We start from the raw sequence: 23,647 nt of genomic DNA on the forward strand, positions 1-23,647 counted from the left end.
CTCTTTAATCATACTTTTCTTTTTTTAAGCTAATGTTTTTTTTTCTTTTTAAAAGGATAATACATTTTCAAATTCAAGTATTTAATATCTTTTAATTTAAAAATTTATTACAATAATATTAACCTTTGTCTTAAAATTTGCCACGTGGCTTCTCAATAGCTTGTCACTGGCTTCTTGTCTTGCTTTAGTTTTGCTTATATATATATATATATAGATTAATACTTTCTCCATTTTAAAATAGTTGACCATTTTTTACTTTGCACTCCTCCTTAAAAAAAATTTATTAGGGGTTTATTTTATCAAATTAGCCTTATTAATTTTACTTTGAAAATATAAATTTGGGTAAATATACTTTGTTTAGTCATTTAATGTTGAGGGTAGTATTGAAAGAACATAATAAAATACTCTTGATTTCATCAAAATGAACAACTAATTGAAACAAATATTTTTAGAAAGAGGACCAACTAAAGCGAAACGAAGAGAGTAGTATTATCAAAATGAAACCTGTGATTGCTATGTAATTTAATGAAATTTAGTACATGATTAATTCTTTAATTAAAAAATAGGAGGAAAATAGAAGTAAAAAATCATAGTAAATATTTTTTCTGATCAATGAGCATGCCACATCAGCACTGGTTCTCGATTCTCTTTTATATAAAGAGAGAGAGAGATTATTCTCATCACACAATTAACCCACACCAGTAATTTCCATTGCTTTTCTTCTTGAGTACTCATGGCAGCAGAAAACTTCCCACTCCAAGATCGGGTAGCCATCGTTACCGGCTCTTCGCGAGGAATCGGCAAAGCAATTGCCCTTCACTTAGCCTCCCTTGGAGCTAAACTCGTCATCAACTACTTCTCCAATTCAGCTCAAGCCGACGAAGTCGTATCCCAAATCAACTCCACCTCCGATCACCCACGCGCCATCGCCGTCAAAGCCAATATCTCCGATCCAGATCAAGTCAAATCCCTCTTCGACGCAGCAGAATCAACCTTCCAATCTCCCGTCAACATACTCGTCAACTCCGCAGGCGTAATGGACGCAAAATACCCGTCAATCCTCAACACATCCCTCGAGGATTTCGACAGAACTTTCGATATAAACACACGTGGATCCTTCATCTGCTGCAAAGAAGGTGCTGCTAGAATCAAACAAGGCGGAGGAGGGAGGATCATATGCTTATCGACATCATTAGCAGCTGCATTTAGGCCTGGATTCGGTGCGTACACGGCGTCAAAAGCGGCGGTGGAAGCGATGGTGAAAATACTGGCGAAGGAACTGAAAGGAACGGGAATAACGGCAAATTGTGTGGCGCCGGGACCTATAGCGACGGATATGTTTTTCGATGGGAAAACGGAGGAGATGATAAACAAGGCGATTAATGAGTGTCCACATGGTAGACTTGGAGTGTCGGAGGATGTTGCTCCGGTGGTTGGTTTTTTGGCTGGTGATGCTTCTGAATGGGTTAATGGACAGATTCTTCGTGTTAATGGCGGATACGTTTGATTCTATTTGCTCGATTTCACCATCAATAATGGTCCCTCCATCTCCATTGCTAAGGATGATTTCTCATTCTGTTACTGCATTGCCTGGATGGAGGTATATCTGGACTTTGTTATATTCTCTATGTACTGTCGTATGATTACAAAATTTGTATCCGAAGCCAATGATAATACTTAGTTGGTTAGTTATCTGAAATTTCATTGGTTCAATTCCCCAAATTGTTCCTTCCCCATTCCCCTTCTCCTACCCCAATTTTAAAAAAATAAATAAATAAAAAATATATATATACTACTACTTATTTTGTATAGCAAATATTTGATTAAGAAAAATAAAAATTGCATGACGAGTTGATGGGATAAACCCCCAACAAATTCCGACTGCTGAAATAACTATGAAATACATATCCTGTCCTCGATGGATGAGGACTCACCACTACTACTACTGGATAATATTAAGCTGTCTAAGAACGGTTGGGAAACTGTGCGTCTGAACCTATGTTAGAAGACAACATAGCGCAAAGGAAAAGTATAAGTCGGTACTTTAAAAGTACTGGTATGTGAGATAAGGACGGACTGAAATGCATGAGATAGTTGAGCATGAATGCATGAACATATAATATCTGAGAATGCAAGACCAAGCATATACATGTTACTGAGATAATCTAAAATCTGTATATTTGTACTCTTGGTCAAGCAAACCTGAGCTGAGATACACAAAAATACTAACTGAAACTGTAGGAGATATCATGTAACTGACATGCTCCAATTCAAGCTAATTGAAGTCCAACTTGTAACCCCAATTGAAACGGTGTCATTACCGTGGCATTACTATGAAGTTTTTCTTTGTTATTTCATGTAAGAAGACACAATTTCAAAAGAGATGAAGTGCTGCGCGCTACCACATAGAATCATAGATACAGAGATGAATGGTCGAATGACATTTGTCATTTTTTGGTGTGGAAGAGAGGTGAAACAAACTCATAGTGAGATTCCACCGTCAACGACTCTTGCCAACACATCAATGCGTAATAATCAATCAACGAATTTTTCAAGTGTGTGAAAGATGAAAGAGAAACTATTTACAGCTAATGAAAGTAGTTACCTTTTTCTACATACTAATTTAGGTGTGCGCCCTCGCGCGTGTATCTTACTTTAATAAATTAAAATATTATAACTAAATAAAATAATTATTTAAATAATAAAGATGAATAAAATAATTACATTCAATATTTTTAAATATATAAAGATGGAGAATTTATTTAATTAAACATAACTTTTACCAAAAATTTTTTAAGTCAGTCGACATTCATCTGTTATCTATAAACGACAACAAAATAATATGATGAAACATCAAAACAATACAATTAAAATTACTTTTACACAAAAATTTTCTCAAAATCATTCGACACTCATCCACAACCTATAAATTATATAAGACGATAATAGAGATACCAAAATAATACAATTAAACTTAACCTTTACATAAAAAAAATTCTCAAAGTAGAGATATCAAAGCAATACAATTAAACCTAACTAATCGATATTTATCTACCACCCGTAAATTACAACAAAACAATATAATAAAAGAGATATCAAACAATACAATTAAACTTAAATTTTACAAATAATTATTTTTAAAGTCGATCAATATTCATCTACCACCTGTAAATTAAAATAAAATAATACGATAATAATTTACATGAATTAAACCTAATTAAATGTTAGTTTACTCAGGTAGCAATTATACTGTAAATTTATTTAGTTTATAATTAAAAGGACAAAAATAAAGAAAAATAAAATATGACTACTAAAAAAGAAAGATTGTCTACCAAATCATAGTCTCTTTGATTAGAACAAATTTTGAATGACATTCTTAAGATCATAATTTCATTATCGACACAAAACACAAAAATCATCAATTTCTTTTCCTTCGAGCTTTAGCTAATTTGAAAAATAATGTGATCTCAAAATTAAATTTATGTTTAATTCTATTATATGTAATAATTGGTGGTTGTTGAAAATTTAAGTTATTAACTTTGATCATATAAAATTTTAGATTCAGATACATGAATATAATATAATCAATGGTATATATATTACTCACCGGTCATAATCTCGGAGATTAGTAGCAACTTCAATAAATCATCAATTGTTGTCGGAAAAAAAAAATCACCATAATCTATGAATTCTCTGCAACAAATAATTCTAGATAAATATAAACTACCATATTTCGACTAGACAAAAGCAAAATTTAACAATTCTATTATTAAAAAAAAAAAAGGGTTCACTTCAAAACTGCAGTGACAGTAAAGAAGTTGTTTGTAACCATAAGAGTTCTTACTTTTATCATTGTAAGTTTTCCATATGTGTATTTAATTTAAAGGAAAATTTTAATGTTTGTTTTTCACTTGGACTACACCAACCACAATGTTTGAATCAAATTATGGACTTCCTACACGTAGTAATAGATTTTGGTAAATTATGGACTTCCTATATTTATAGTTTATTAAAATAAATGAATATTTTATTTGGGGTTTTGGGATTGTCCTTTTTTAATTAGCAGTGGTAAGTTTTCTTTAGATTGTGGAAAAGAAATTCTATTTTTGTAAAGACGGTTTTTTTTTTTTTGTAATATAGTAAATATTTAATATTACTAAGATAATAGGGATAGGTGAAAAGACTATTTTGTATAAAACAGAGATTTTTAATGAAGGACAAAAAGTTTAAATCACTTTTTTAAAGGCCTTCACAGTTTTAATATATTATAGAATATACTTACTCCGTTTTCTTTTACTTGTGACTATTTTGCTCGAGTCTCAACTTTGACCAACATTTTAATATTTTAAATTTACAATTTAGATGATTAACAACTATAGGAAAAATACTACAAGATACAATTCTTCTCATATCAATATAACAACAACATATCCAGTATATTCCCATCAAGTGAGGTTTGGGGAAGGTAAATGTACGCAGTCCATACTACTAACTCAAATGTGAGATAAAGAGGTTATTTCCGATAGATTCCAGGCTCAAACTAAAATAATCTAAGATAAGGAATAGTAATAGTAGGAATAGTAAAAGAATAAGATACAATAGAAATTAGCATATTCAATAATACCATAAACAATATACTCCAGGTAACATATCAAAAGATACAATATCCTAAACTCAGACTAACCTTCTATCTTAATCCGTCTCCTCTACAACTTCCTATCCAGGGTCATGTCCGCAATAAGTTGGAGCTGCTCCATATCATGTCTAATCACCTCCCTTCAATATTTCTTCGGTCTGCCTCTACCTCGCTTGAAACCAGCCCTAGCCAACCTCTCACACCTCCGCACTGGAGCATCCGTGCTCCTCCTTATCACATGACCGAACCATCTCAACCTCGTTTTCCTCATCTTGGCTTCCACCGAAGTCACTCCCACCTTATCTCGAATAATCTCATTTCTAATCCTATCTTTCCTAGTACACCCACGCATCCACTTAATTAAGCATTCTCATTTTCGCCACCTTCGTCTTCTGGATGTGGGTCTTCTTAACGGCCCAACACTCTGTCTCGTACAACGACCAACACTCTGTCTCATACAACGAAAGTTGGTCTAATCATCACTCTATAGAACTTGCCTTTAAGTTTGGGAGGTACCTTTTTGTCACAAAGATTTCAGAGGAGAGCCTCCATTTCATCGACCCTACCCCCATTTGTTGAGTGACGTCTTCGTCAATCTCTCTATTCTCCTGAATTATAGACCCCAGATACTTGAAATTATCTCTCCTATTGATAGAATAAGTGTCAAGCTTAACAACCACATCGGACTCATGAGACACCTCGCTGAACTTACACTCCAAATATTCCATCTTGGACTTACTCAACCTAAATTCTTTAGACTCAAGAGTTTGCCTCCAAACCTTCAATTTAGCATTAGCTCCACTACTTGTCTCATCAATCAAGACTACATCATTCGCAAAAAGCAAACAATAGGACACCTCGCCTTAAATGTGCTGTGTCAAAATATTCATCACCAGGGCAAAAAGAAACAGACTAAGCGTTGAACTTTGATGTAATATGATAAAAAAATACATCTTAAATTGTTGGTCAAAGTTCAAGTAGGTTGACCTCGCAAAGTAAAAAAAGTGATAACTAAAAGTAAATAGAGGGAGTATGTAATCCCTCCATCCCAAATAGTTTCACTTGATACAAAGTCTAAGAAAGAAAGATAGATTTTTTAAGCATGTGATCTAAAATGAGTGATAGAAATTTGTATGACAAAATTAAATTGTTATTAAATATAAAAAAAATATCATTCTTTTTGATAAAGACTTAAAAAAAAGTGTGTCATATAAATTGATAAAAAGAAGTACTATATGGTTTTCATAATTATATATTAGCTTAGGCATAGCAGTTTGATTAATTCCACAAATGTTATCTTTCACGGTCACATGTATCAAATAACCATATACATACATGAACTTCACAAATTCACGTGTGTGATATTCCCTTGCTGCAAAAGAAAAAAGGAGGAAAAATTATTTAAAAAAAAACAAAATATAAAAGAAACTAGTTAATAATTACCCTCAAATAATGATACAGATTGTTATAGAACATCAGCTAACTCGTGTAAAATTAGTGGCTCTACTCTTACCTAGCTAGATTTGATTATAGCAAAATCATTAAACACGTAGTAGCCATAGCCCATAGCTTTAATTTTCACATGATGTTCCAATAATATCTAAATTTTCACCTAGTAGCCTGATCAACAATTAAAGGATCGATCGTCTAGTCAATACTATTCCGAGACTAGTAGATGTATGAGGTGGGCATTTGGTTTGATTCTTTTATGTCGATTTGGTTTTTCAGTTTTCGGATTGACAAATATGACAACCGTAATCAAACCAAATTTATTATTTCGGTTTGGTTCGATTTCTACAAATTCGGTTCGATTGTTTTGAATTTTTGTTTTAGTTTTGAAGATTAAAGTAGTGACCCTTTCTTTGTCATGATTGGACATTTATATATATATATATATATATATATATATATATATATATATGTATTATTTATATAATTTCGATTTTTCAGTTTAATCAATTTTTTTTCCAGAAAAATCAAAAACCAAATCATTTAATCGAATTTTTAAAATTTAAAACTAAAATCGATCCAAAAAAAATAAAATATCAAAACCAAAATTAAATTTCGATTTAATTTTTTGATTTTTTCTATTTGAACCAACATGCGGCTCACGAGTGGCGTATCGCATATATATAACATTTATCAATCCTTCTTTACGCATAAATGATTCTCCAAAAGAAAATGTCAAACAATAGCAAAAATGCTTTTGGTTAATTTTTGAAAATTATACAAATTAGAAAAAAAAGGTAATAAGCAATGTCATGTTCCTTTCGATCCAATTTAACTCAACTCGTATTGACCTAAACAAGCTAAGGCGCATTATAAATCAACATTTTGTTCATCGATTTGACTCACTTTAACTTGTAACAATCACAATACGTCTCGTCTCATTTGACGTTTCTACGTAATTTTGACTTTGATCATACATAATTCGCTAAAGAAAATGTGAGGCAATTATTGTTGATGTTCACTTCTTCGTACAAATACAAATCATGTTTTATAGCAAAAATTTTTCATTGATTCACCGTAGGGAAAACCTTTATTTTAAGTAATGGCAGTATATAGTACTTTTTTGTTTCAATTTATGTGACATCATTTGACTTGACATAAAATTTAAGGAAAAAAAGAATGACTTCTAAAAATTGTTTGTTCAAATTAAACTTTAAATATTTTTGTGTTGCTTTAAATTATTTTAGTAAGGATAAAAAGAAATGTTAAATTAAATTATTTTTAATTATAGAAAACTAGCATTCTTTTTAAGACAAAGTAAAGAGACGACATGTGCCACATCAAATGGACGAGAGAAGTGACTGTACAAAAACAAAAGAATTGATCCAAGATTAAATTGATCAACCATCGAAAAAGTGAGCTAATAGTGAATTAACTATACAGTTTTGACACTCTGGTTGTATTTTATTTTATAAATCCAGCTTATTAATTCAACTTTGACTACCTAACAATATAATCATTCTAACATGCACTAATATTTGGAAGTTCCCTGTCATAGATGAATGGTTTGTGAGCAGCAAACTCATCTTTAGTAACAACATGGGTTTGTGGTGAAGTGGATGGGGCTGCTCTATCCTTAATCAGAGGTCAAGAGTTCGGTCCTGGGTATGGAGAAAACTTTGTTGGGAGCGCTGCCACATTAATGGGCCCTGCAACGCGCTATCCGGATTAGTCGGGGCTCTTATGCGGGCACCGGACACCGGATGGAAACCCAAAAAAACATTGGCTTGTCTTATTGTGAAAGAATAATTTGATTACTTTAATACTGTTAAAAAGAATTCCCTTGTTATTAATTTCGTGTAGAAATATTATTTTACTTTAGGAATCAAAACATGTGTCATGAATTCCTCAAAAAATTCAACCCCATTTTCCAAAAATAAAAAAGGAAGAAGAAAAGAGCTACACATTGTGGGTTTGAGAAAAACTTATTGTGTACAAATGTAATTGTTTATAATAAGCCTAATTTGGTTTGATAGTTAAAAAGAAAACCTTTTATAGCATTTTCTTCTTACATTGTTAGTGCATGTATTTTCATTTTTGAAATATAAAAAAAAAAAAAAAAAAAAAACTCAAATGACCCTTAGCATTGATTACGTATTTGTCAATTATTAGGGGTAGTAGGGTAAATAGCTATGTCAGTTATTACAAACTTTCTTAATAAATGTGTCAAGTCCAAATGTCACCAGTAAAAATATTTATTTTCATGACAAGATTTTATATTATTCAATTTATAATCTTAAATGAAAGTGAGGATTCATATAGTCGATGCCAACTTGTTTGTGACCGAGACGTAGTCGTCTTTGTATGCTAAAAATTGCAGGGAATGAGACATATTGAGAAGCTAGGAACAATTGGAAGCTCATCAATTCTCTTGGTTTATTTGACAAGTATATTTCATTAGAAGACAATAACAGCTACTAATATTGTCAACATCTTCAATGGCACTTGCAACTTAGGCACCTTGCTTGGAGCTTTCCTTTCTGATACTTACTTTGGTCGTTACAAAATCATTGGATTTGCCTCAGTGTCTTCCTTCTTGGTACAAGAAATACTCGTATCCAAAAAAAATTGAGTTTAAGAGTTGTTTGGTACGACAAAAGTCATTTTCCACGGGAAAATATAGGTCACGTGAAAAGAGACGAAAACTGTCTAGAAAATGACTTTTGTCGTATTAAACGCACACTACCTTAACCATTCTTTAGAAGTTGTTGTAGTTTACAGGGAATGCTAGTTCTGACTTTAACAGCAGCAATCTCAAAGTTGCATCCACCTGAATGTGGAAATCAAGAACCTGCATCATGTGTTGGTCCAACGCCCGGACAAATGACATTTTTACTAAGTGGCTTTGTTTTGCTAGTAATTGGTGCTTCTGGCATAAGGCCATGTAACTTAGCATTTGGTGCAGATCAATTTGATCCCAACATTGAATCAGGAAGAAGAGGAATCAGCAGTTTCTTCAACTGGGGTACTATTTCACTTACACATTTGCTATGATGGTCTCATTGACTGTCATTGTGTATGTTCAAACAAGTATCAGTTGGTCACTGGGATTAGCCATTCCAACAATTATGATGTTCCTTTCTTGTGCACTTTTCGTTGTTGGTGCTAAGATTTATGTCAGGCTTGTGCCAAAGGGAAGCCCTTTAACAAGTGTGGCACAGGTCTTAACTATGTGCCTTCCAATTCCTTGAGTTCTATGCTTGCTTACACTGATCAGTTTAGGTAATTCATCTTTGCCAGTATCATACTTTTCGTATCATCACTAAATTTTACATTTCACAGAATTATAGTCGTAATGACACTACTTTTTGACATATTAAGAAACTGAACTATTGTGAGTTGTTCAAGAAATACAAATGACCTGAAGTTCAATTTTTGAAGTTGATCATAACACATAATTCGTCATGTCATCGTTCTGCTTCCGTGGAAATTCCACGTCAGATAGTTCTTTTTCGTGTAAAAATATGAGAAGCCAATTTTTACACGACTAAAGAAAATAACTGAGGTGGATTTTTTTTTTTTGATAACTGTGGTGTCCGGGTCAGCTTGCGCGCACCTCGACTAATTTCACGGACTATCTGCCACCTCCCACCAGCAACAGATACCAGGTAACTCTGTCCACCAAGGCTAGAACGGATGGGAAGAGATCACCTAGTGTTTGTCTCTGTTGGAAATTGAATGTGAGACCTCATAGTGTTCAACCCAACTTCATTGAACCACTAGGCCACACCCTTGGGTGCAGGTGGATTCTATAGAGTGGCAAAGCTTTAATGTGGCGAGTGACATGTTATAACCCTAATGCTGAAGATTTGGCCTTCGAGTCAATTGATTTTCGGAGGAACTCATAGTTCGCTAAAATCTAATGTAACAAAAAGTAGTTGTGTATTCAATGTTATGGTGTCTCTTAACTGTGCAAAAGATAGTAAGCATACATGAAATCGACCCACAAAGTCAGTTATAAGTCGAGATGAGTTATCGACTAACTAAAAAGGCTCATGATTTCAGATTCTTGAATAAAGCAGCAGTAAAAACCTCAGAAGACCAGATAAACTCATCAGATGGATCAGCAGTCAATCCATGGAGACTTTGCAGCATTCAGCAGGTGGAAGAAGTGAAATGCTTACTCAAAATAATCCCAATATGGGTTGCTGGAACTATCTATTATGTTTCTGTTGTTCAATCACAAAATTACGTTATTTTCTAAGCCTTACAAAGTAACAATCAACTAGGCCACATCAATTTTCACATCCCACCAGCATCTTTCATAGTCATTTCCATGCTAAGCACAACCATTTGGCTACCTATATACGATCGTGTTGTACTTCCAAGGCTTCGGAAATTCACAGGGAAAGAAGATGGAATAACTCTTCTCCAGAAAATGGGAATCGGAATACTTCTATCGATTGTAACAATGATCATATCAGGCATTGTTGAAAACAGGAGAAGAATCCTGACAATAACTAAGCCAATGATACAAATGACTCAGGGAAAAGGTGCAGTCTCATCTATGTCAGGGCTATGGCTAATACCTCAGATGGCATTATCAGGTGAGCGTTTGCAAATCATAGTAAGTGAAATTCTTAGATTTATGAAAGACGTACAACTATGAAAGAATTGGTCAAGGATGTTTCCATTAATCGACAACAAAAGTTAACCATTTTCAACTTCCACATACTATTTTTCAACTTTAACGTACTTCAAATACTCATAACTGTATACAGGTCTTTCCGAGGCATTTGCATTAATCAGCGAGAACGAGTTCTTCTACAAACAGTGTCCTGAAAACATGAGGAGCATCGCGGGCGTCTTTCTTCTTTGTTGGATTGGCAGGGTCAAGTTATTTGAGAAGTTCCATTTCATCAGTTGTTCATAAGACATCAAGTTGGTTAGCTGAGGATCTTGACAAGGGGAAATTGAACTATTTTTATTACCTCATTGCAGCATTAGAGAGTTTGAATTTGGGATATTTGCTTGTATGTGCAAAATGGTACAAGTACAAAGGAGAGGCAATGTGAGGCGAAATTACACTGTAATGTAATTTTCAGTCAGCAGTAATAGCAAGGCAAGTTATGGTTACAGTGCTGAACTATATAGTTATCTAAAACTAGAGTTTTTGCCCATTTTGTTGGTAGTTGTTCGTTCACTGTGTTGCACAGACTCTTCAAAAATGTCGGCACAGGTGCACGTCAAATTCTCCAAAAGTAGTGTATTTTTAAAGAATCCGACACGGATGTTGCATCAAAAGCTAAGAGTCCATGCAACTTAGGTTGTTCATGATTTGATAACGTTTTGTTGCAACCTAATAAGAGAAATGACAATTATTTAAAGTTGATTTTGTTCCCTTAGTGTGGATTTTGCACCCCACATGGGTGGATGAAACTGTTTTTTTGGGGGGTCAAAGGTGGATCAAACTGTTAGCTTCAAGTGGGACTGTGTATCTATAGTTCAGAAATTATGAAAGATCAGTTGGTGGCTAAAACATCATCCACGTTTTGGGATATTTCTTTGGAAACGAGTCCCTCTTTTATGTAATTGAGAACCCTTGAAAATGGACCTATCATCTTTTAATAGTAGCCAAACAAATATAGATGACTAACTTGTTACAATAGCTAACTCATCTATTGAAAATTATCAAACAAATATAGACATTATCAAATAAATATAGACATCTGTTGCAACAGATGAGCAGGAAATGATGCATGATGTCCGTACTGTGTCTGGTCTTTTAAAAAGATCGTTGGGAAAAACTTCTATTGCCCATCGCGCATAAGTTTTAGCTTTTGTTGTAAGGTTGAACTTGTGATCAGTTGAACAGGTTCACTATTTCATTGAAAAAAAAATCCTTCAGTTTCAGTTGGGTAATTCTTAGAAAGAATTCCTCCTGGCATGACTAATGGAACACAGCTGTTTGTTTGAAAAACAATAGTAAAGATCAAGAATTGGAAGATTTTAGTTCTTCCATTCAACAACCCAAAAAAAAAAAAAACACAGCCTGGTGAACTAAAACTCCCGCTATGCGCAGGGTCGAGGGAAAGGAGTCCACCACAAGGGTGTATTGTACGCAATCTTACCTTGCATTTCTGCCAGAGACTGTTTCCAAGACTTGAGCCCGTGACCTCCTGATCTCATAGCAGCAACTTTACCGGTTACTCTAAGGCTCGCCTTCAAAGGGAGGCTCACGCCCAGTCACCATTCAACAACAGGTTATGGAAATTCACTCAAATATATTAAGTCACCATTATACACCAATGCAATAAAATTCAACTTCTATAATCAAGAGGCAGTACAAAAATCAAATGCTGTTGAACCATGAAATAAACACTCTTGAGAATATAGACGATGAATGCTGTTATAGCTGAAATATTCATTCTTGGTCAATTGTCACATATATAATGGAGTCAAGTCTTGAAAGCAAGAAAAGAAAAAACAAAAATTCGAAGGAAAAAAATGTATAGAATATATAAGGCACTTTTAAGCGCTGAAGACGTTACTACTATGAACTTGTTGCTCCAGAGGTAACTCACACTCATTATGTCTTCATTCTATCACCAACTCACCGGTTAAGTAACGCTAGTCAAACATGCTCACTCTCCCATCAAACAGTGTATGATTGCTGAATTGTCTCTATGTCAAGACCCTTCAACTTCACGACTGATTCCACGTGACCTTTAAGTGTGTGCAGCTCACGTTGCCTGCAATGACAAATGTAGCATTCAGGTTCCAGAAGTCATGAAAACTACATGTGTATAGCAGAGGAAAACTAAGATAAAGCAAATCAAGCACTAAAGAAGTGGTGATATAGCATGGCCCGTATGAGTAAAAGGGAGGAGAGTGAAATGCGCCACAAATAAAAGTTCAACTTCACATGCAACTAGAACATAAGCATAATCTAGTCGTCCACTATGCTTCTGTTGAAAAAACAACTCAATATGAGAATCTTTACCTAGCGATTTCAGCTCTTCTCTTTGCTTCCTCAGCCAACTGATTAAGCTCATTGAAATTGGTAGCTTCACTAAACAATTTGGTGTCAGGAACTTGCAGCCCATGAAGGGTCCTCTGTGCGTGTGCCCATTGAAGCTCACGTTGTTCTTTTCCGAAATCCTTCTTCCTGGTGAAAGCGATCTGCAATACCAAAGAAAAACCATCATATACCATTGGATGAAAATAACATGAGCATGAGTATATCTACTGCATAACTCGTACCCTTTGCTCAAGAACAAGATCCCAGGCCCTTCCACTGAGAGCATATCTGATCAAGAATTTGATGATATCAAGCGGGAAGTAGAATACTAAATTGTAGAGCCAGATAACTCCTGCCCAACCCCAGCCAATTCCTTCGATTGCAGCAAAGCTCCAACTTGCATAAACAGCAATCAAGGTGGCAACCTGTTTACAAATAATCAACCAAATGTTATAAGAATGATGAAGTTGGAAAATTTTTGCCAGAATGAATGAGCAGATGGCTTACCAGTTGAGCAATCAGAAAAGCAATCACAAGCAACAAACCAGGACGCTCAACAAACGACCAACTTCTAGATCTTGTGACAAATATCAAGGCCTGACTGATAGTGCTCACTTGAAGGTAAATTGCTGATGCAAGTTTCCTGAAGTCGTCAGTTGCTGTCTTCTGAAGTGTTGATACCCCAAATACACGCTGGAAAGTCACCAAAGTGAGTGAGATTACCAACTAAGAACAGCACATAATTAATACCAATTCAACATCAAAATATTCCAAAAAGCAACGTCAACAGATCATGTAGTTCAATATACAGATAGTCATCGTAACAAGACTATTAGAAAAGTTCTACAGCACAGGCAACAGCAGACAACTACTTGGAAGCTTACAGTAAATTCATCCCCGATAACTGAACAATGTTTTTGATATAATACAGGAAAACATATGCTCACCGGGAAGAAATCTGTCTCATATGCTGCCCAAAAGAAAATGACCGTCATCATTGCCAAGTAACCACCAAGAACCACCCCAGTAGTGAAAATCTCAGCCAGCTTCCAACTATCAGGCAGAGGAGATGGTTTGACCCTATCCTTTGATATTGTCATAATGGTACCTGAGATTATAAACATTAGAAGTTAAGACGTAGAAAAGACACTGTGTAAAGACGAGAACTAACTAAACACTGCAGTGGCAGATGATACTAAACTTCATTGGAGAGCTTTTGATGAAATAAAAAATGATCAAGTACATTTGAGGAGTACTCTCTAATCACTATTTATCTTTGGTGCACCCATGGGGTTCCGATTTGAATTGAAGATTGGATGTCGTTTGAAGGAAATCATCCTTTTTTGGTAGGTTCTCTACATTTTGGTATACCAAATGAATGCAGGCATTGATGTATAGTCTGGTTACTGATAAATGATTTGGAGAATAAGTAATTAATGTTGAAGTAAAACAAGAAAAGATCATGTCTTTTACTCCATCCGTTCCAAATAAGTGGTTATTTAGCCTTTGCATTTTGTTCCTAAAGTAAGTGGTGTTTAACATAATCAAAAAGACATTAATGATGTTCTTCCAATTTTATCCTTCTTTAAATACAAGTATTACATAACCAAGAAATGGAGTATTAAAGAGTAACATTTTTTTCGAAGTATTTATTAAGGATGAGTTAGTAAAAACTTTTTGTTTTCCAGAATGAATAATTTCAAGGGGTGTTTTGTAAAGAAAAACTCTTTATTTTCTAGAATGACTAATTTCCTAAGGGGTGTGTCTAAGCTAAAACAACCACTTATTTAGGAAGAGAGGGAGCACTTGATATGCTAAAAACGATAAGTAAAAATGAAAATGTACTCCCTCCGTCCCATATTAGTTGTTCACTTTCACTTTTGCACGCTTCTTAAGAAATCATAAAAAAGGAGGATAATTTTACTAATTTACTCCTTAAGATACTTTATTGGAACTTTATAAACTTACTTTTACACTTCCAAAGAGTATTAATTCTACGAATAAAATGAAAAAAAATTTACTCCCTCCGTCTCATATTAATTGGTCATCTTACTAAAAATAGTTGTCCCATTCTAGTTGTACAACTTACTAAATCAAGAAAGCATTAATTAATTTTTTTCTCATGTTATACTACTTGCAATATATTCCCAAGAAGTTATTTTAAGGAATGAATTAATAAAACTACCTTCTTGTTTATGATTTCTTAACATGCGTGTAAAAAGAAAAATGACCAACTAATATGGGACGGAGGGAGAAATTAATTTTATCTTGATCTAAAAAAAAAAAAATGGACAAGTAATAGGAGACATAATTATAGTAAGATGATAAACTAATATGAGACGGAGGAAATATTTTTAATATAGTGGACAAGTAAAAGTTGCTAAATTACAAAGTAGTTAATAGCATTAATTATACTCCCTCCATTTCGTTTTAGTTAGTCCTCTTTCTAAAAATATTTGTTTCAATTTAGTTGTCCCTTTGATGAAATCAAGAGAATTTTCTTATGTTCTTCCAGTACTACCCTTAACATTAAATAACTAAACAAAGTGTATTTACTCAAATTTATATTTTTGAAGCATAAATAATAAGGCTAATTTGGTAAAATAAACCCCCTAATTAATATTTTCTTAATGGGTGTGTCAAGTCCATAAGGGCCAACTAATATGAAACAAAGGGAGTAAGAGTTATTGACTAAATTATCCTTTATCTTTCCTAGTAAATGTGAATAAGCATAGAAAGACGTTTAGAAAGTTGTAGGGATCACTTATTACCGCTAGAGTAAATTTGATAAAAATTAGTGTCTTAACTTTCTTAATGACACTTACTTAGGACCAAATTTGCAAGGCAAGAGAGGTATTTCGAACCGAATAGGGAATTAATTAATTAGAAATATGTTTCACATGTTAGTACGTTTACTTTAGGTCCTACACTTTTCTATGATCTTTTATTCATGTTGAGATATATAAGCCGGTAGAAAATATAGAGAACTTTTAGGGGTCCTATTATCCCTAAACTCAATTTTACAGTATTTTTGTCACCCTTTTGTGATTACGTGGCGCCTTTACTACATAAAATAAGGCCCACGTCAAAGGTGTCGCATCAGTTAAAAAGATTGACAGAAGGTGCCACGTCAGCGAATGATGACAAAAATACACTAAAATTTAGTTCGGGGGTAATAAGGACCTCGTGAAGTTGGAGTGTGTCGTAGCAAATTTGATTATAATTCAGGGAGATACTAGATGTTGTACTCTTTTTTATTTTGTATGGTAACAAAAGCATGTTCCATGTCAATACTCTCAAATTTATGTTATAGAAAAATTAAGGGTCTTTTAAAATGAAGGAATGTTTAAACTCAATATTGTCCATGTTAATATTTAGTGAAAAAGACCTACCGTCATTGAGGATTGCAATGATAAGCACCATGAAAGGTGGAAAGTCAAACTTCCAGATAAGGGCCAGAAGCATAAAACCAAGCTGTGATATTAAATAGAAGAATGTCAAAATGTCGTATAAGAATCATAAGGATTAAGGAGAAAAGAAGCAGAGGACAAAAAACATACCACAATACGGATTGTGATGGAAACTGCGTATATCTGCCGATGCAAAAAAAGAAAAAGACACAAAAGTAATCAATATTGTACATCAGAGACAGATTGTTACTTGTTAGGGCATAAAACTCATTCAGGACTACAATTAGGAACTACCCTCAAAATAACAGATGCTGGGATATATAGCAAAAGTTAGGATGTATAAGGATCTAAATGTTACGTCTCTAGTAAAACCAACAAGACAAGCATATACCGTGTAGTTTTTCATCCTTTGGAAGATTGCTCGACTAGTCAAAACAGCACTAATGATGACACTGAGACCAGGTTCAGTAAGAACAATATCAGAAGCACTACGAGCAGCATCAGTGGCATCATCAACAGCTATCCCAATATCGGCTTTCTTTAAAGCAGGAGCATCATTGACTCCATCACCAGTCATTCCACAAATATGCTTCCTAGCTTGCAAGCGCTTTACTATCTCATATTTGTGCTCTAAAGGAATGAACAAGACAAGGTATGAGTAAACGACATACACTCTGATAAACAAGTGCCCTAGTGAATAACCAAAATTAGAGAAACAATAACTTTCTGAAATGTACATACCAGGGAAAACTCCAGCAAAACCATCAGCCTTTTCTATCAATTCATCAATTGGTAAAGAAGCAATTGATTCATCCTTAGTCTGCCCCAACAGAGCAGATGAAGGATACATGTTGGTTCCCATTCCCAGGCGACGCCCTGTTTCTTTTCCTATAGCAAGTTGATCCCCTGCCAAGAGAAGACACAGAGAAATTAAAGTAGGCACATGACATGTCAAAACTTCGATGTAGCAAAAAATGCACGACCAGTAAGACGACATCCGTCCAAACTACGTCTGAGCTTTTTACAGCAAAAAGCAATATCATCTTGGTAATAACACAAGTTGACGGAAAAAAAGTTTTTGTCTTTAAAATTCAACAGTGAAAGCCCGAAATCCTTGTCAACACAGTAAATGAAATGCCAAGGTACGGGCATAGACATCACTCTTTGAGCCAATAAGACCAGGTGGTGCCTATATACTGAACCATAATCCAGTCCAACAATCATATTGTCCTCACCAAAAATCAAAAACAAAAAGGCACAGCGCAATCAAGAATTTGGAACGAATCAGAATTAGTCTCTGATCCAACAAGCTCAGAATACCAAGAATTAGAGGCAGAATGCATTTCCATCTCAATTTGGTATTTTAATCGTTTGAAACCTCATTTCACTGGATACGTTTTTCCTTTCTCTCTTCCTTTTCTCAAGGGCTTGGGTATCCATTACTACGAAGTTACCAATATCGGATGCAGTCTATTTGCAAACAATGTTTCAACACATTGAACATAACAAAATAAAGAATTCAGAAATACCTGTGATCATTTTAACATTCACTCCAAGATTCAAAGCCCTCCTTATAGTCTCAGCACTATCATGTCTTGGTGGATCAAACAAAGGCAGAAGACCAATGAATTGCCATGGTCCTCCAGGGCTCTCCTTCCTTCCCTCTGGAACTTCCTGCATGGAAATTTAGGATGTACTGGATCAAACAAATTAAGCCTTTCTTTTGCCACAATGATCGGACTTTGAGACAAAGATAATTAATCCCTCCTCTCCACTATATAAGTAGTAGGTTATATGCCTAGGATACCAGATAATTGATTTATTCAATTTAAATATAACATGATGAGTTTCACAGATGATAAAAGAAAAGAAAGATACCTGGTATGCTACACCAAGTGAACGCAGGCCCCTCTCAGCAAATTTATCAATTACCGCATGAACTCTACGTTCTATGTCTGACTTGTTGTGTGCAAGATTTAGGATCTAAATCCACATAACAGCGGTTAATTAGGAAATGCAAACCTGGAATCTAAAACCAGCAAAGAAAGACTACTTAGATGATGACAGTCATGCCTGCTCTGGTGCCCCTTTGCTGACCCTGTGCATTTTTCCTTCACCATCAAGATAAGTAAGTGCTGTTCGCTTGTCAGTTGGATTGAAAGGAAGAAAGTGTATTTCACGAATGCCAGCACGTGCCTGCATTAGTGGAAGCATTAGAACAGTTCTCCAGCCAAAATGGATGCAATGCTCACAGTTGTGCAATTTACCTCCTTTGGATCAGACAGCATCCCAACAATAGCAGTATCAATGGCATCCTGGTTCTCTGTTCGAGAAGCTCGAGCTGCCATCAGAACAACAGTGTCTGCATCAACACCTTTGGCAAAAACCTGAAAATTTAGCAGGAAAAAACAAAAGGAAATCAGAATCTCTGTGATGTAAAGGATTAGACTGAACTCCCTTTTTTTTTCTGATGAGGTAAAGGAATTATAGTGAACTCTCATTCTCACCTCAACAAGGTTTTTGTCAACAGTAAGCTTGTTTAGTGTCAAGGTTCCCGTCTTGTCACTACAAAGCACATCCATGCCAGCCATCTCCTCAATTGCTGTCATTCTTTTCGTAATTGCACCCTGAATAGTTAAATTGATGAAATATGCAATCAATATCAGAACTGCTGAACTACAATAACTCACAACTGAAGACATGCTGAAACACTATATCCTAAGATAATTGTGCTTAGTGCTAATTAACAAACCTGTTGAGCGAGACGATGAGAACCAATTGCCATTGTGACTGAAAGAACAGTTGGCATGGCAATTGGAATTCCACCAATGAGCAGGACAAGAAGATTGTCAATCCCAGGACGATATTTGCGGTGTTGAATTGGGTACATCACAATAATCTCTATTATCATCCCCACTGCAATAGAACAGATGCAGAAGTTTCCAATAGCAGTCAAAACCTGATAGAGACATCAACAACATTGAACATGAGATTCAGAAGAATAAGATTATCAACTAATATTCAAAACAACTGAGACAGTACAAGTTCAACTCGCCTTTTGGAAGTGTCCCACTTGGTTTGTACTGTCAACAAGGTGAGCAGCCTTCCCAAAAAAGGTATGAACTCCAGTAGCGATGACGACAGCTTCTATCTCTCCCTGCTTACAGGTGGAACCCGAGTAGACACCATCTCCAGGACCTTTAGTTACAGGAAGTGATTCACCAGTCAAAGCAGACTGCAAGTAATCGATAATTTCAGTGGCACAGTTAAGACAAAATATTGAATAGAGCAGCCACTTATCGAATCATAAAACAAAATCACCTGGTCAATTTTCAGCGGATCACCTTCAAGAAGACGAGCATCTGCAGGAATAATATCTCCCAGTTTAATACTGATTATGTCACCAGGGACAAGAACAGCAGCATCTTCTTCATTCCATTTTCCATCTCGAAGAACCTGCATATATCGACAAGAGCAAACAATAAAGACAGCTTTCAATTAGTTTTTCAACCCCCAAGATAAATTCCCATCATAGTTATGTAAGTTAACAACTTCCACTCGCTGTCTAATAGCAATTGAATACAGGTTATAGTTGGCGACTCTAGAACCTTGGCTTTAGGAGCGAGCCGAGCCATGAGAGCAGCTGCTGCATTGCCAGCATTGTTCTCCTCAATAAAACTAATTGTTGAGTTAATCAAAAGTAAAGTAATGATCCCCACAAAATCTTGCCAATCCGGAGGCTTTCCCTACAAAAATTCAACATATATACTCCATCAAGTCAGAAAAACCAGCATACTATCGAATATAATGGTAAATCAAAATGTCGGCGCTTACTCCTCCATTTGCAAGAGCAATTGCCATAATAGCAGCAGCTTCCATAACCCATGATAGTGGGTTCCACATAAACCCCAGAAATTTCAAGAATTTGCTCTCCTATAACACATCAAACAGCAATCACTTTAAGTAACTTTTAAATCAAAAACTTAAAACATTAAATTCTCCAAAATCAGCTAGTTCAACTAAAAACATCTAATTTTCAGCTAAAAAGAGCCAATTCAAAGTCCAAACAACACAGACAAAGATACTAAAAGAACACAAAAAGAGAAAAGGGCATAACTTTCAGCAAATAAAGGATCAAGAATCAAAGATTAACAGAATTTCAGTTCAAAGTGGACCACCTAGGATCAAACAAAACAGAATATTCTGCAAGAACAAAAAAGATTAATCTGTAACCATCACACCTTTTTCTCCTCAAGTTTGTTGTACCCAAAAATTGCCAACCTTTCTTGGGCAGCAGTACTAGTAAGACCATCTTTGGTACATCTCAAATTCTCAAAAACTTCTTCAATGGGTATATTCTCCTGCAACAACAGCAACAACCAAATCAAAAAAAAAAAAAATCAAACAAACCCCATTAAAATCAAGAAACCATAACTCATAAAAAAACCAATCTTTATACTCAGATCCATTACCAAATCAACAGTTTCCTTTAACACAGCATCTAACACTTCAGGTTTCTCCCCCATCTTACTCACTTTTCCTTCTCTTCCTATTTCAAGATTCAAGAAAATTTACCATATCAACAATTTAATACATCAATAAGCTAATAAAAAAAATGCCCACCAAAGAAAAGAAGATAATATAAGTGAGCTAAGTAAGAAGAGAAGCAAAGCAAAGCAAAGCAAGAACAACCCACCAAAGAAAGAAAGAAAGATAGGATTTTTTTGGGTCCAGAAATAGGATTGGTGTAAGTATAAGTTGCCCACCAAATCCAAAAACAGTGTGGAAGAGTTAAATATATAAACACTTTCAAACACTTGCTTACTCTGTTTTGTAGCTACTAATTTTATTTTCTTTTCAATTCCAATTTAATTTGTTTGACTTATTTTCTTTATTAATTTATTTTAAATTTTTTGGTAATTTAATTATAATTTTCTGTTATTTTTATTTATCATATTTTAATTTTTGAGCATTAAAATGTATGAACCTTGATCATATTTTATTTTTATAGGAGTATATCCAAAGTCCAAACATTTGTTTACCTTGTTATGTAGGTAGTTATTTTCATTTTCCTTTTCTGTCTTGTTTCTTACTTATTTGACTTATTTTTTATTTTAGTTCTTTTGAACAAGAATGTAGTTTGATAATTTATTAATAACTTTGTATTTTTTTATTTATTTTTAGTGCTTGTCATAATTGACTTCTTGAAAGTTAAAATATAGACTTTGATTAATATTTTGAGATTTACTGTATGAATTTGATTAATATTTTAAGGTATATTTTTTAGTACTTTAAGATGAGATGAATTACAACGTATAATATTTTCTTTCGGAATTGTTTGATTGAAGAATAACTAATATCGAAATTAATTTTAAAATAAACTTATCTGATGCTTGGTTGAAATAAAATTCATGGAATTAGCTATTCCGAAATTGTAATGGGTGTGGGTTAATCATTTTGGATTAAAAAATTAAAACGAAAAAGAAATATATATATATATATATATATATACACTCCCGAACTATGATAAATGATACATATATACTCCGTTTGGAAACACTTATGAGAATAAAGGACAAAACCGCGAATTTTGTTTCTACTATTCAAAATGTATTCTAGGTAAAAGTCACCGGATAAAAGAGTGAATTCCATCAATCGTACTTTAGGTACAAATATGCTCCAACCGTTAGTTTGAGGGGCATATACGTACCATTTCATTAATGACAGGATTATATGTGTACCCAAAGTACAACGAAACATATATACGTATTATTTATCATAATTCAGAAATATATTTATCCTTTTTTTCATTTTTAATTTAAGACCATAAAATTTAAATACTTTTCACTTTATCAAATCTGTTTCAAGTCAAATCTAAACAAACATATTAATTTTTTCTTAAAATATGTATCAAGTAATATGAAACACTGACAATACTTAATTAAATATCATTTCATATATCATTTATGAGATGACAAAATTTATTTATTGCCAAAGTTCTTACTAACTTTAAACCATAGCTTTATACTGCATTAATTTTTCTTTCACTAAAATAAATTTTTAGTTTCATCTCTTTTTGGATAAGAGTTTGTATTGTCCCAGTATGTGAGTGATCATTTGGAGTAACTAGAACTATTATTTAGTAGTAAAATTAGAAATTTCATTAGAGCCTATAAAATCAAATATATATATATATATATATATATATATATATAAAATTTATTGTATAACTATTAATGAAGCGTGTTCAGTTTGTACCAATCGTCATTATATATGACTACGTACAAGCGTTGCTAGTTTATCTTTAATCGTCATTTGATATTCAAAGTAAAAAGTCAAAATACATGATAATTTTTTTTTATTGTTGTGATACAAAATAAAATAATAAAAACACAACAATAATAATAATAATATGTAAATTTCACCCCTTTATTTTGAAATCAAATTGTAAAATTAAATGAGGTGTGCCCTTGCACATGCTCATGTGCCCCCTCCCCCAAAAAGTACCATACTTTCTTTTTAAAACCTTTGAATTAATTAAACTTTTGTAGTTTTATTTGTGAATAAGAAGAAAGACAAATAAATATCTTCTTGTCCACAAAAAAAAAATATTTTCTTTTTTTAGTAAAAAGACAGTCAACTTTTGTAGTGCACGTTACTTAGTTGGTCACAGGCTATTTTTGATCCAGATTATAATAATTTAAAATTTTCAAATAAGGTAATTAAATTAATAATAGTAATAGTAATTTTTTATTGGATCTCTTCAACATTATCTTATTTTTAATTATTTTGTTGTGGACTGATATATTTGCATATAAAAATATATTTTTAAGCCTGCAGGTGTCTTCATTCCTTCAACTAGTAGACTTGTTCAATTTCTTTTCACCTTCCTTCCAATTCTCTTTGTTAGACTGCACAAGGGTCATTTTATTGTACTTAATTATATTTTTATAAATAAATAAATCATAGTTTATTGCATCAGCTTAAGTCATGTATTATTCTTAATTACTTTTTTTAACAAATAAATAAACCATATAGTTTATTACATCAGCTTAATAATATAATCATTTTGTTTAAACTCGCAAAATTAAGTAAATAAAAAGTTATAATTCGGTTGCAACTATACATAAT

At 33.7% G+C, this 23,647-nt stretch overlaps 2 protein-coding genes and 1 pseudogene across 3 annotated transcripts; 2 read left to right on the top strand and 1 right to left on the bottom strand.

Moving 5' to 3' along the window:
* The first annotated feature begins 628 nt into the window (after positions 1 to 628).
* Positions 629 to 1,713, top strand: LOC107875940 (NADPH-dependent aldehyde reductase-like protein, chloroplastic). The gene has a single exon (XM_016722847.2). It carries the CDS (start codon positions 734 to 736, stop codon positions 1,505 to 1,507), a length of 774 nt encoding a protein of 257 aa, XP_016578333.1. The 5' UTR covers positions 629 to 733; the 3' UTR covers positions 1,508 to 1,713.
* Positions 1,714 to 7,184: 5,471 nt separating this feature from the next.
* Positions 7,185 to 11,201, top strand: LOC107874737 (annotated as a pseudogene).
* A 1,277-nt stretch (positions 11,202 to 12,478) lies between these two features.
* Positions 12,479 to 21,360, bottom strand: LOC107875939 (plasma membrane ATPase 2). 2 transcript variants are annotated; one of them, XM_016722846.2, is made up of 22 exons: positions 21,213 to 21,359; positions 20,989 to 21,065; positions 20,758 to 20,877; positions 20,351 to 20,449; positions 20,125 to 20,262; positions 19,838 to 19,972; positions 19,572 to 19,751; positions 19,269 to 19,475; positions 19,024 to 19,143; positions 18,784 to 18,903; positions 18,590 to 18,712; positions 18,395 to 18,499; positions 18,046 to 18,190; positions 17,258 to 17,422; positions 16,908 to 17,146; positions 16,667 to 16,699; positions 16,499 to 16,580; positions 14,054 to 14,214; positions 13,614 to 13,799; positions 13,349 to 13,531; positions 13,089 to 13,267; positions 12,479 to 12,837 (listed from the first exon to the last, which is right to left on the bottom strand). In XM_016722846.2, exons 2-22 carry the CDS (start codon positions 21,040 to 21,042, stop codon positions 12,741 to 12,743), a joined length of 2,871 nt encoding a protein of 956 aa, XP_016578332.1. In that variant the 5' UTR covers positions 21,043 to 21,065; positions 21,213 to 21,359; the 3' UTR covers positions 12,479 to 12,740. The 2 variants fall into 2 exon arrangements, with proteins under 2 accessions (XP_016578332.1, XP_016578331.1); XM_016722845.2 differs by having other exon boundaries at positions 16,908 to 17,422; positions 21,213 to 21,360.
* Positions 21,361 to 23,647: the final 2,287 nt, after the last annotated feature.

This window comes from Capsicum annuum, chromosome 6 (genome assembly GCF_002878395.1).
Source record: "Capsicum annuum cultivar UCD-10X-F1 chromosome 6, UCD10Xv1.1, whole genome shotgun sequence".
Classification (NCBI taxonomy): Eukaryota; Viridiplantae; Streptophyta; class Magnoliopsida; order Solanales; family Solanaceae; genus Capsicum; species Capsicum annuum.